Raw genomic sequence first — 14,600 nt, 5'->3', positions numbered from 1 at the left:
CGCAACTGAATTTTCATGTTAATTTATAGTATGGATTACATGCCTATTTTGTTCAAAGGAGTGACCCTGTGGCCCTTTTGCTATTCTTGTTCATCTCAAACTTTGGGTTGTTCTGCATAATGGTGTGTTGGAGGTTTTTTTTGTAAAGTTAGTGTGTCTAGACAGATTTGAGTGTTACCAAAATCCAAAAGAAGAATGTGATTAAAGAATTAAAGAAAATGCCTGTATGCTTGATGTTAAATGAAGAAGTCCTTGGATTGAATATGCTCTGGTAGGACCTGAAGTTTCTGTTCTGCTCTTGAGAGTCGCTTCAGTTTGCTTCCTTTGGGAGTCCTGAGTACAGCTGGTTTGGTGCTTATCTTGTTTTGATTCTGTTAACTTTGGAAGGCCTTGTTTGGGTTTTTTTTTTAACCCCCTCAAATTTTGGAAATGGAGTTCTGGAAGAGACTTAAACGTGAGAAGTATTTGCACTTCACTCTGTCCCTGTATCAGTTCAGTGCTCACCTCTAGGAAAGGGCCATGAGACTTTAGAGTGCAGCTATGGTGACATCCAGCTGTGCTTACAGAAGAGCACAGAAGGCTGTAAGCTGCTGTGCTTTTGCCACAAGTCTGTCCTTGCATCTGAAGCAGGTATTTTTGCTGAAATAGTCAATCTGAAACTCCTGGTGTTTTTCTCTAGTAGTGGTGAGCTAACATACCAGCATGGTGCTGTGGCAAGCAGGGGAATGAGGGAAGCAGAGGACAAGTTGTGGCTCTCAAAGCATAACCTAGAACAGAGGTGTTGGCTGATGCTGCTAGGTATCTTTTGGACCATTTCCCTCCCCTAAGAGAAGTGATCTGTGCTGGCCAAATGCCAGCTGAGAAGTTAAATTCTCTCCATATAGGTTGTGCAGGTAAAGATACTTCACTCCCAACCAAAAAATATATTTTTTTAAATTTTGACTGTATTTGTTACAGTCATTATTTCTTTCTATGGTTGAATATTAGAGTCAACATCTTCCCTGGCAGGTTTTCCAGGCTCACAGAGACTGGGTTGTGTGGAAACCATGTCCCCATTCTAGCTGCTACCCTGGTTGGAGCATTTGCCAGTCTACCGGGACAAAACTTTGCCAGAGTACTGCCTTTCTTTTAACATTTTGGAGTTCATTTGTGAAGATCAGAAGTGGCCAGTGTGTTGAGCAGTGTAAATCTTGTCTCACTGAATCCAGACTGAGATTCATTTGGCACTCTCAGGTGTTAACCTTCATTTTCCAGATAACAAAGCTGTGCAGCTGTATAAGTGGTGTGAACAACTGTAGCATTCATCTGTATGAAGATGAAGTATTTATGCATGCCAAATTCCATTAAACAAAGGGTGGCTGACTATATCTCTTTTCCATGAAATGAGACCAATATGCAATTGTAGGTTTTACTGACTAGATGCATAGTAGCTAGAAACCTATTGCTCTTGGCACTGGGAGCCGTGCTATGGATTGAGAACACTGAAGTGCCATAAATTTCAGAACTTTTTTCAAAGACCAGGACTGGGAAACTTTGAATGAAAACCAAGATGTTATTTTTTGACAGCAAATGGATTGACCATTGGAACGAGCTGTCTGAAGGTAGTGGGGAACCTCCATTCTTCATGCTGCAATTCAAGGCCTGAAACTTTTCTGAAAGTTGTTCAAGGCTTTGAGTTCAAGTAAGTAAGTGGAAACTTTGTGGCCAGCCGTTACATGAAGTTCAGATAGGATGGTCCAATGGGCTTTGTGAATTCAAGTTTTATGTGTCTATACTGCTAGAGCCGAGATACCTTCTCCGTTTCCTGGAAAGGGCCATGCCATCCCAGGTATCTGTCCTGGTCTGAGTACGTGGTTTGTTGCATGGCTGAGACAGCCAACGGCTCCCAATGGCTCTTCTTGCTCCTGCTCCTGCTGGTCAGGGCCCATCCTGTGCTTTGAGCTTTGGTATTCATCCAGCCTGGCCCCGAGCTGATGTGTCTCACTAAACCAGACAGAAACTATCTTGTTTTAATTGTGTTTTATTCTGACTGTGTTAGTCCTTTTATAGGTTCCTGTGGTTGAATTGGCTCATAGAAGGGCCAGACAAGCTCAGGAACTGGTGTAACGTAATCAGCAGCAGAGTAAGACTGAGAGGGAAGGACAGGCCTGCCTCCTTTTGGCCTCCCAGAACTATTGGCTTGGTTAACCTCATTTTGTGTAGTTTCACCCTGCTGCGTTGTCTTATTGCCCCCATACAGAAGCAGCAGACGGGACTAGAGGATTTTTGGTCTGATCCTGTGTGGCTGTTCTCTTCCTTAATAGTAAATCTGCTCTTCCTCTGTGGCTTTTGCTGTATGCATTGTTGTTGCTTTGTTTTAATTTTTGTTCTTTCCTTTCTCTACGTTTCTTCTAAGTGACCAGTCCTTTGCTGTGTGGAACTTCTTCAGACTCCAGCTTAGAACCGTTTGCTCATCTGCAGTTACTCTTGGAGAAGGTTTAAAAATACACAGCAAAGCCTGTCTTAGGAGACCAGTCAAGGAGCTGACGAAAGTGGGTTGCCTAGCAGAGGTGGCCTAATAAAATTGGAGTGGAATTATACTGTGCATCTTTGGGATGGCTTCTGGGTGGTCTGTTTGGACAAGTTCAAGTCCTGCTGGTGTGGAGTCTCATGTGGGTTTCACTGTGTTGTCAAGTGAACTGAGATGTGTTTGTTTCCCAGCCTTGTAGGGTGCCATAGCTCCAGCAAGTGCTCCCCTTGAGGGAGTAATCAGCGCCTTCAGCCTCACACATTGTGATCTCACAAGCCATCTTGTCTGTGATGTCACAATGGAAGAGATTCTGGTGCTCTGACATATGTGATCGTGGCTTTGACATATCAGCCAAGGAACCAAGCAGGAAGAATGAGCTCAAGAAATGGAAGAGACCTTCCTTAACCTGAGAATGCCCTCCATCCTTTAGTCAGCCCTTTCTGTGTTCACTTATCTCTTACATAATGGCATATAGAGGAAAGGCAGTGCTTACACAGAGTGAATTATTTTTTTCAGTTGTACTACTGAGATGCTTGTTACTCCCAGATAAGCATTTGCCCACCTTTCCCCCTGTAACCTTCATTCTTTTCTGCTGTTCACCTCACTTGTTGTATTGCTTCTAATTTTAGACTGTAAGTTCTTGAGAACAGGGATCTCTTCATCTGTAGTGGGAAGAGCCTGTGTGCGATTGTGGAGTGCTGTAAAAACCAAGTTGTGTCTGAGATTAGTACTGATGGGCCAGCACATAGGCATGCCGTGGCAATGCTTTGGGGAAGTTACAATTACAAATTTTCCAAAACACAGGCTTGGTTGTCTGGCAGTGCTGGAGACAAACTCAGCCAAACGTGAAGGGAGTGCAGCCATGGAAGTGTACTATTTTCATGTTCAAGGAATGGTACTGTGAGGTTAACAAATTAAAGAAGCAAATTTACGTGTCTAAAATTGTGTTACTTTATTAAACAGTTCTAAAAGCTTTGTCTTTTGTTGTTTGTTTTACTTTATGTATTTGGTTTTTTTGCAAGTTTGGATGGTGAGAATGGATGAGCTGGTCTTGTTCATATTGTTTCTTGCCTCACAGGCTGGCCAGATTCTGTCATTTTTGGACTGTAGTTCATCTAATGAAATATTTGGTTTTAGGTTGAAGTTGATTTAAAAAAAAATCTGAGTTATGTCTATTGTTCTTCAGTTATATCTTCACACAAGTGAAATACAGGCTTACATTTGACCTCTGAGTATGCATTTGAACAGCTACCAAAATTGAAGTCTTGCACTTTTTGTTACACTGTGTTCCAGATGTTGCTAAATGTATGCAATTTTGTTCTACAAAAACCATCTCTATTACCCTATCTTTTTACTCTTTAAATTTAATAAAGTAGACAAACCTGACATATTTTTGATTAGTTTTGGTTGATCTAGCCTTGAGTTGAGTTGTCTGTTGGAGGCCAGGAGTCACAACTTCCTCTGCTGAGGCTTTGCACAAATAATAAACTGAAGCATTTTACTCCCAGAGCTTGCTTGCTTTTCTTTGTTAATTTCAGTTTGTCTTGTCGTTTAGATTAGTGGGGGTTTCTGGTTTTGTTTTGTTTGTTTGTTTGTTTTCTAAAATGGTGGTGGGCTGTATTGCCATAACAAAGTAATTTAACACATAAGTGAAGGCTCTCATAAAACATGCAATTTCTTGGGTCACCCCTCCAATCTGAAGTTATGTGTTGGCTTCCTGCCCCCTCCCTACCCAGCTTATGAAATTGGACAGTGAAGGGGAATATTTTGGGGTTAAAGGCAAGCTGTGATTTTATTTAGATGTGGTTCCAAAATGTTCGTATTTATGTTATGTGCAAAGAGCCATTCAGCTCAAGTTCAGCTAATTTGTCTTGCTGTTGATGGATTTGAATCCTCTGAAATTTGCACACGTCTCTCTTTCTGGCTTTGGGACTGTCCTACAGTCAGGGGAGAGTACTTGCTGACTCTTGTCTCCAGAATTCTTCACAGGACAGGAGTTGCCTGTCTTGTTCTTTGCTGCTTTGGTTGTCCTTAAGCAACTTTCCCAGGAGGAAGCCTGGCATGTGACAGCCACCGGTGCAGATTCTCCACTTTGCACTCAGTGGGGCCCCTGGCAAAGCTGGTGGGTACAGTGGGCACTTGCCTTTCCTGACTTGCTGGTGGTCAAACTGTTGTGCTTTAGTACCATGTACTTGGACTTCTGAGAAGCCTGAGATGGTACCTGCAGCTGATGTCCAGAGAATAATGTTTTAAAATTATTTTTTAAAATCCAGATTCTGATTATAGCCAGTACTGTCACAGGGGACACACACTGTTGTTATACAGCATGTAACGCAAACTTTATCTTCCAGCCAAAACCCCCCACATGTGGCCACATCCCATCTTACTGGGTGCAGCCAATGTAAAGTGCTGTCACTTTTTCCTAGATCTGTGTACAATCTGTCAGAATAATTCCTGAGGTCCAGCCTGAGTTCATGGTCTCATTACATTTCATGTGTATCTGTGTGAGGAATTTGAGCTGTGTGATATGAAATATTAACCCAGTAGGATTGACTGCCAGATGTGACAGCTTGCACTGTCTGAGATTATAATCTGATGCTGTGTGTATAAGAAATATATATGGTATGTTTTATGTAGGTTTGGAAATGGAATCACTGAACATGTGGATTTATATGGATAGAGCTGTGTTTTCTAATTTTTGAAGCTGTGTAGCTTTCATCGTTGTCTATTGGAAAAAAATACAGGATAATTACTAGTGCTTTGCATTGTCACAGCCATTATAAATGCTTTACATGACTTCTAATAAAGTGTGTTTGCTCACCAGCTATCTTGCTCTCTGAGGCACTCTGACCTTGCCAAAGAAGATGATGTGAGGTCTTCCCAGGGCACCCAGAGCAGTGGCTGGGTAAACATGCTGTTAAAACTTCATTTGGCTGAAGGTGCAGAGTTTGTAGTGGGGTTGCCCATATTTGTATGCTGCCTGTGTAGGGGAATCGTCATGCAATACCCCACTTGCACTGTTTGAAGCTTCGCTCCTTCTGCTACATCAGGGAGTGGGGCCAGAGGCTGCTTTCACAATGGGGAGCCTGATCCTGTTGCTAGACATGGACCACTGCAGAAGTGCTTAGTGTAAACAGGCATGGTATGCTGGCTGCTACTTCCCTCTGCTGATGTTGCAGGGTGCCTGTGTGACACAGACCTGCCAAGGTCTGGAGTGGTGCTGCTCTGTCTGATTCGTGACGTGTCTGACTCCTGCCACGACAGCCGTTTTGCCTTTTATGTGTGGTCTCACTGGCCCAGGAGTCTCTGCACCACAGTGTGTAGTGCAGTCCAGCCTGAAGATGCGTGGAGTCCATGCCAGATAACCTTGGTCTTGCCAGTTAAGATACATAGGAGAAGTATCGATCTTGTTGTGGGAGGTGGATAATACATGTTTTATTGCCTGTGTTTTATATAGGGAAGGGAGCCTGCCTGCCTCCCCCACTCCAACTGTGTATTTTACTTTATGCAGTGGGCTAAAGACCAGGTTTTACTGCAAGTAACTTACAAGCTGCTTTATTCTGAGATGCTGTGTTTGCTGTGATGGGCCTTTAGATTCATAGCCAGTGGCTTGAAGATTTAAAGCATGTATACCTTAAATATCTCTTATCTGGCACAGGTTAGAAGTGAATATAACTAACTTCTATTTGGCAGTAATGCATTTATGAATGGCAGCCAACGCTGTAGATGGAAAGGCAATAGGTAGAACAGAGCCCCTTTAAAATAAATACCATGTTGGGCTCTTCTTTTCTATTTTGCAACTTTAGTTTTCAGTTTTCTAGGTACCCGAAGCCTGGCACACTGCTTTGATAAAGCAAGCAGCCCCCCAGAGTGTGACAACCTTAAGGCAGGGTTGCATATACACCATGGAATTGGCGGTGTGGGTGCTGGCTTGGTCCTAAACATCTCTCAGCTCCTTTGATTTTTGCCTTTCACGCAAAACCTTGGAAAGGGAAGGTTACCAAATGCATGTTTACTCGAAGCACACAACCTCCTTAGCTGCAATTATCTCCTAATCTGGTCCTTCCGAGTTTCTCTGGTCTCGCAGGTAAATACAGATTTAGCTGTTATTCAAGGCATATTATTTACCTCATTAAGTGTGTGTTTTGGCACGTGTATTATTTACCTGACGGACTAACGGATGGGAGAGAGCAAATGCTGCCTTTTGTGCAAACAGTGACTTTGTTCATGAGCAGTGACTCCTCATTTTGCAGTGCCTGTTTTGTCTCCCATGTCTTGCGGGGCGGGTGCTTCCAGCCCTTCATGGCTGAGCAAAAAGGTGTGGCGAGGCCGGGCTCAGAAGGCGACAGGTGGGTGGCATGTGGTGCCATGGAGTTCTTCCCAGAGCCACAAACAGTGGGACCAGCTGAGGGGATGGGTTTAAATACCTATGTAGCAAGATGTGTGTGTATGTATATACACATACATACATACATACATATATATATGCATACAGAGAGGGAGTACTCATATTCTTCTTCAAGAGGACTGAGTTGTTGCAATTTGCATGTTTTGGTATCAGTCACTGTACCCACCTATGTTACATCATGAGCTGGGCTTGAACTTCCTAGAGATCTGTTAACAGCCCGAGGCTGACCTGCTTTGGAGAGTAACAGTCTGGCAAGTTTTTCTTGCAAAGTTTTGAAAGGAAAAGAGTAGGAGGGAAAATCCAAGTAGTCTCACATAGATAATGTAATTTATTAAATATCATTTGTTAAATAGAAGCATCAAAAGGTGATGTCTGAGTGTGGTGGTGTTTTGAGGAGGGAGACTGTAACCTATAGAGTCCTTGCTTGCATTTTGTAGTTCCTGCAGTCCCTGGGTATGGTTAGTTGAACTGATAGGCTCTTCTGAAAATACCTGAAGTAAGAAATGGAGCAGAGCACTAAATTCACATCTCTGAGAAACCTCATACACAGGGCAAATTGAGAACTTCCCTGGGGAGGAGTCTTCCAGCTACCAGATACATGGATTTGTAATAGAAGTGGAATGTTTTGGTGCAGCTGACAGGTATTTCAGGGCCAAGCTCTTTGGATGGGTTGTAGTGTTGATACGTGTATTGCTGTATTTAATTCCTGTCATGTATCGGAAACTGCATTATATATGAAAAGATAAAAGGCTTCCTCATAAATTTCAGTGGGGCTTAGATCAGATTTTCTGTGTTTTAATTGGTGTTCTGCCATGCTGAAGTTCAGTAGGTGTGTATGATCTTGTGCCTGAAGCCATGATCTCATAGTGCTTAGTTTAGAGCCATTTGCAGAGGTTAATTTTCAGTTGTCTGTTATTCTGGGCACCTTAAGCTCAGTCCAAATGTCACCTGTTCTTCTTAGAGCAGGTTACTGTGTTATTTCAAGTTTGCAATGCTGGAACCTCCACCGGGAAGCACAGAGGGAATCCCTCTTAGAGGAGGGCAGTGACTAGGAGAGATGAGATGTATGTGTACATGAGTAATGTGAGCCTCTCTTCAGTTTCAGATGCCTCTGGATGTTCAATGATAGCACTTCTCCATACTGGAGCAGCAAAGTTTCCCCAAAACTTACTTTCAAGGGCAAGACAAGCTGTGTACCCCCTCCTCCTGGCTGGTGTTCTCAAAGGGTACAGCTCCATCGTAAGCAGGAAACTGGCGTCCCACGGCTTTGGAGCTTCCATGGCAGCAATGTCATCCTTCCCTCCACAGAGATATCACTACTTCTTAGTGCTGGATTTTGAGGCTACGTGTGATAAACCACAGATTCATCCTCAGGTAAATAGTCAGTCATGTTAATTATTCCCTTGCAAATTGCTGCTGATGTTCTGAGAGTTAAAAGGAAAAAGCACAGTGCTGACTCACTCATTGTCTTTGGTTTGTCCCACCTCCTTTCTGTTGCTGGTTCTCCAGGACTCCTGCTAGTCACCTACTGTTTCAGAAGCAATACCAGGATTGTCTGATGGGAATGATTGAAGAAGTCTGATTTACATCAAGGAAGTGACAATTCATGTGTTACTGAAAAAAATCTTTAAGTCATGTATACTTGTAATGTGTCTGAACTGAGGAGGGTCTGAAAATTTCTGTCTGGAAACTTGCAGTAGAGTATGCCAACCTTGTTTGATTCTGGAAAATGGGTATTTGTAGTGAACAGATTTGGGAAAAGAATATTTTGAATGATAGGGATATGTGCAACATAATGGTATTTCTAAATTGAGAAGAGTAACAGTTTGTACATGTTTCAGTAAGATCAAATATCTTGCCTGGGTGTTAACTTTAGTGTGATGAGAAAGGAAGAGTTCAGCTTCAGAGAGATCTTCCAATACTCTACCACTTGAGACATACAGAGATGCAGATGAAGTACAGAGGTTTCTCTGCAGACAGTTCTTCCATAGTAGTGTAGAGCATATTAGTAAATATATTCTCAGTTGTTAGCAGGATGAGCCTAGGTTTTCCATTTAATTTGGAAAACTGTACTAAAAAGAAAAAAGCCTAATACTGGGTTGGTGGTGAACAAACAGAGTTTCTGAGTCTAAATTGAACTCACCGTCCCCTACCAAGCACTTGGCTTGCATGTATTGCAATGGGTCAGAACAACTTCCTTTTGCTTTGTTTTGACTGTATGAAAGGTTTAAGTAGTTTTCAGTGTGGTGTTTCGTTGCTGAAGTGACTCGATGCAGTGCATTCGTTTCCCAGTGCAGCTGTGGTTTCCCTTGGGCTCGTCCTAGCTAAGGGATGCTGCAAGGTGGGATTGAACTTGACTCCTCTCTTCCCTGGTAGGGCCTTGGTGAGTGCTGCCTGCCTTTCATGTTACTCAAAAAACGGATATCAAATTCCCTGCTCTTTTGCTGGCTCTTTGTGGGAGGCCATTATGGCTCTGCATCCAGTTTTGCTAGCAGGGTCTTAACTGCTCTCCAAGTCAGATGTCAGGCTATTTCCTGTATGCTCTGCCTCGGGTGCACAGACCTGTCAAAGCTGTAAATTGAATCTACCTTGTCTCTTTGGATATGGGTTTGGTCTGTGCACATTTTGATGCAAAACCATGATGCATGTGGAGCTAGTTTACAGCTGGCAGTAAAAAGGAGCATGAGTGGAATATGATTACTACTGTTTTAAGGAGCTTTGTCCCCAAGTCCTTGCCAGGGAAAGTAATGGTCTGGGCCAATGCAGATCTGCTATATATTTTGTGGGTGAGGTAGCACCTTTAAGGTGGAGATGTTCTTCAGTGTTGTCTTTCCAGTCTGCTGTGTTCAGTGCCTGTCTGCATCATATAATGTGTGGAAAGTGCTGTCAGTCTCTCACATCCTCACCAGCAAATTAGTTTGACAAATAAAGAAATTACTTTTGCTACGTGGGTCTCTGTGTAGCTGGAAAGGCTGAAAGGGCCTGCTAATTGGGCAACTTTATAAAATGGCACTTTAGTTGATGTCCTTACCTACCTCATACTTCTCTGCTGACCAGCATTGCTTTTGTCCTCTTCACTACTTGGCTGTATATCATGGTGAGCAAACTGTCATATCTTTCAGTGATGTTTTCTTCAAGTGGTGAGATCTTTCACTGGAGTAGTTGCAGATGGGTTTAGTCTGAGGACAGACCTGGGAGCCAGGCGTGGTGAGGTGCTGATCTTCACTGTAATCCTGGTAGTTTTTCTGCTTTTGTTTTAATACCTGAAAAATAGAAGTCTAAATCCAGTGAAATTCAAATGCATTGGGATTTGATGAGGAGGCTGCATATACAGAGTTAAGCTAAGCTATGATCCAGGTTACTTTAAGTGGGTAGACATAGCTGTAAATTTAGCTAGTTCAGCCTAAAAGTCTTGCAGATTGCACTTGCCACCATGCAGCACACTTCACATTTCTCACTAACTGCTCTTGTAAATATTCTGGCTTCTGACAAGAAACTACTAAAAGAGCTATCTTTTTATCCACACTGAGATGTGTGACTGCCCTGTCTGCTCCCCCTCCTGCTGTATTTACTCATGCTTTTCTGCAACCAGCAACCTCGCTGTCTTTATCCCTGGGGAAGTCCTTCATACTCATTCGTGAGCCCTGAAGACCCCTTCATTTCCATTCCCTTTCACACTGCCCTATCTCTCTGAGGTCTCATGGTATGGCCTCTGTAATGGGGATCAAGGAGGGTCAAGGACAGTGGTATTCCCCTGGGAAGCTGCCTGCATTGTGGCTCCAGTGGCTGGGACTGAGTGCCTTGTGGCCACTGCCCTCTGCTTTACCACTCCTGGGTCAGGCATTGAGAGTTCTTCATGTTCCCTGCCCACAAAGGAATGGGAGCATCCTTGCAGCCCTGACTTCTGACATCTTTCAGCAGATATGCCCCTAAATCAAAGTGCATGTTTGTATACCCATAGAAACTGCTTAGTTTATTGAGGTTTTGGATGCATCTATGAATAAGGGGACCATCCCAGAGAAAAAAGTAGAGGGGCATTAACTGCACATTCTGTGTCATGTAGTGTTTTAGCCAGCCAAAGGTCATTAGAGGTTGGCAGTAAGAGATGTTTATGACTGGCCCCTCGCATTTCTTTAAAGCCTACCTTGTGCCTTTGGAATGTGATCCAAAGCCCTGTGGGGTCAGATGGGAACTGTCATTCTGTGAAGGTCAGTGGACCCCAAACCATGGTGTGTTTAATTTTTCAGCTCTGAGTTTTTTCCTTTACTCTCTGCTAAGAGTTTATAAGTACCTTCTGCTTTTATATGCTGTCAGCCCATAGAGCTGGGTACATGTGATACTTTAGCTTCATGAGAAGATGCATTAATAAGTGGGAGCCTTGCTCTTTTGTCCCTTTGTCCTTGTATACACCAATGTTTATGGTGGTCATTGCTTTCCGTGACTGTGTTAAGCAGCTGCACAGAGTCAGATCTGTGTCTGCCTGTAACCTTATTTTATTAATGCAGTAAGAGAGTGTGCCTCTTTTGGTCAGCAAGCAAAGTATCTTGCTTTCAACTTCAACAGAGTGGATGAATATAAAAAATCTGAAGGTAGAAATCAGATCTGTAATAGAGTGGGTGAATATAAAAAATCTGAAGGTAGAAATCAGATCTGTTCAAAGCTAAATTTGAAATTTGCCTTCTATGTAGGATGTTAATATCTACTGTAATCTATTAAAGCCACTTAAATGAAAATCAAATAGAATTCACGCTTTGTATGTCTGCTGCCTGGAAGTGTAAAGGACATCAGACCCCTAACCTGGTAGAAAGAGCTGGATCTAGGAGTTGATAAGCTGCTCATTTAGCTTTTGGTAATGATGAAGTTCCTTTTTCTCATGTCAGTTTTTTTCGAGTGCTTGCATTCAGTGTCTTGGATACCCTCAAATTTGATAATCGAGAATTAGAAATTTGCCTCTTTGAAACTCTCTGTAAAGTGAATTCTCATCGTGGAAGAAGGTTGTGACCAGAGGTAGAAGAACAAATTGTTTACAGACAAAACTGTGTTCTTTTAAATAGTGCATTTCAAATAGAAAAGTATTTTAATATTTTTCCTTAGTGTAACTACATATTTCAAATCTGTTTAGCATGCATTTTGATTGTTCTTTTGGGAGAACTTTTATTTAGAATTGCTGTCAGATGATACTGGACATTCTAATAAATACAAAACAGTGTTTCAACAAAAACCGTAAGCACTGAGGCTGTAAATAAGCATATGTTCAGTTGCTAATTTATTTTTAAGGGTACACACAGATCTGGATGATCATAGTACATGTCATAATTGGAAAAAGTATATTAACAAATGGGAGCCAGTCTTTCTGTCAGATAATATTAAGTACAAATGAAGGAGAAGGTTAAGTCAGCCTGGGTCTGTGTTTCCTTGAGCATTAGAGGCATTAGCCCCTGAACACTCACCCTGCAGTTCCAGCCCACAGTCACAGGCAGGTGCAGCTGGAGTGGCTGTGATGGTTGCTGCCTCTTCACCACCTGTACTGTTCTACCTGTGGTCTTGTTCCCATGGCAGGGACAACTGAGTCCTATGTCTCTGTTCCTGAGATGCTGTGATTTATAGACTGACCTTGTAATGGGAATGGATGTAGACTTCCACCAAATTTAGGCCGTAGCAACAGATGTGCAGTCCCTGCTGAGCTCTCTGCACAAGGTGAGTAGATAGATGATAGGGAAGCTGCCTTGGGACCTGTATCCATGGCTATTTTGTAGGAGGAATATGTCCCTGAAATCACAAACTTGCTTCAGGAGGAGCTGGTGGAGGGACTGCTGGTCTGCTGGGAAGCAGGCTGCAAGGTGTCATCTGCGTGCCTTCCACATGTTTTTCTGTGGAGCTTCCATCAGGGCAATCCTAGCTGAAAGTCAGGATGGGAATGTGAAGGTGTCTCACACAGTAACATACATTGTCACAATCCTACCCAGAGGTGTATAAAGGACATGTGCCTGTCTGTTCTATCCAGGCATCCCCATGTAGCAACTTTCTTCTTGCACCATTTTGGTGTGGCTGTTAGGCTTAATGCACTAGAAATCACCTGCCAGAACTTTTATTGAGGATGATCATGAGCTGCTGAAAAGTGAAGACGTTCAGGCTTGTTTCCCATGGCAACTTTAACTCAGCAAAAGTATTACAGTGGACTATTAATCTGCAATTACCTATGTTCATGCAGCTTAGGCTTGAGTGTAGTTTTAATTACCTACTTCTTGATTCAGCTTCTTACAGTGCTATTTCTAGAGGAATGCCGTTAAAAATGCATGTAACACAAAGTCGTCTTTTGACTCTTAAGTAAGTAAATATATATATATTTTGTTATCTCTTTGCCACTTATGGCTGTTGTTATGCTGTTCTTCTTACTTTAATGCTTTAAGTTCCTAGAGTGGCAGGAAATAGTTCATATAAAAGCCCTTTCAGATAGATTTTTCTGTTTGCCTTAAGTTTTTGAAAAATCTTTTTGAGACTTTGTAACTTTTGAGGGTTGCACCACACCTGGTGTCTCAGACCTGCATTCACTTTGCCTTGGAGACCTCCCACATTCTCCCAATAAATGGGGACAACCTTGCTGTGACCTGTGTGAATCTGACAGGGCAGGTTATGACTTCAGGCAACAGAATTAGCTCTATTTATTTAAAACCTGATGAACTAGAGAACATGAACAGTTAGTGAACCCAAATCTCCTAGAGAGCACAGCCATGAGACCACCAGGCAAGACATCTGATGTATGAAAAGAAATTCAAAGCAATTTCTTATTTAAAGATACAAACCCAGCATTATTATAGCAACAAGACTAAAATACCAAAGGCACTTGGGTGGCCAATTGCTGCAGTCCTAACCTGACCCAACCTGCTCAGTTTTTGGCTGGTTATTGACAGGCCGATGAGATGACTCCTTTAAAGCAATCAGTCATGTTGCCCTTTCCCTCGCAGCGTGTGGAGACCCCACATCAGTTATGCGTTTCTCCACCTGTGCCGTTTGAACACTGTATCCCTAGCTGTGCAAACATTATGCATCGTTTAGGTGACAAGTTGCAAAGTTAAGTAGACTTGTTACAGCAGAAAGTAGTTGAGTGGCAGTCACCCGGAAAAGAAAAGATCCATGCTAGCTCAGGAATGTGAAAGTCCACTCTATGGTGCTTAAAGATTTGTTCACCTCTCTGTAAAGCTGCTGCCGAGGGCAACGTGTGCTGTTGGAAATGCTCACACGATGTGCATTTCCCAAGTGAGGGGGATGGGTGGCACAGATTTTTATGTTTACTGTGCTTGTCCTGCTGTGTGCTTGGCCCTGTACTGTTGCCGATGATTGGTGGGTGCCTGCTGCTGTTTCACAGCCTCTGGGGCACAGGCAGAGGCAGTATTTTGCATCCCTCACAGCATGATGTTTTAAAGCTAGGCAGTATCATTCCATAATGTGGCATCTATCTACTGCTACATAGGGTAGGATGCTTTTCAGGCTGCTGGGGGACCTGGGGTCTTTGCTGTGTTGAAGTTGAAAGTGGTCTCATCTAACTTTGAACAAACCCTTCCTGATAAAAAAACCATGCAACTCAGCTCTTTTGATGAGAAAGGCACAGGACATAACTAAATCTTGCGGGCTTTTTGCCCTTTGTGTCGAGCTTATTGTGCAACCATCCCTGTGTTGTCTTTG

General features: G+C 42.8%; 1 protein-coding gene across 9 annotated transcripts in view; it reads left to right on the top strand.

Annotated features, from left to right (window-relative positions):
* Positions 1-14,600, top strand: part of ERI3 (ERI1 exoribonuclease family member 3) — a 130,434-nt gene that overhangs the window by 1,518 nt on the left and 114,316 nt on the right. For 4 of the 9 annotated variants that reach the window (XM_071565109.1, XM_071565114.1, XM_071565113.1 and 1 more), the window contains one exon: positions 8,017-8,291. In XM_071565109.1, the coding sequence (XP_071421210.1) occupies positions 8,040-8,291 (252 nt within the window). In that variant the 5' untranslated portion in view covers positions 8,017-8,039. Of the gene's footprint in view, positions 1-1,566; positions 1,682-8,016; positions 8,292-14,600 lie in introns of those variants that run through there. The other 5 variants (XM_071565111.1, XM_071565112.1, XM_071565110.1 and 2 more) reach the window with 2 other exon arrangements.

Source organism: Pithys albifrons, chromosome 10 (genome assembly GCF_047495875.1).
Source record: "Pithys albifrons albifrons isolate INPA30051 chromosome 10, PitAlb_v1, whole genome shotgun sequence".
NCBI classification, from domain to species: Eukaryota; Metazoa; Chordata; class Aves; order Passeriformes; family Thamnophilidae; genus Pithys; species Pithys albifrons.
This window is presented reverse-complemented; position numbering and strand designations above follow the sequence as displayed.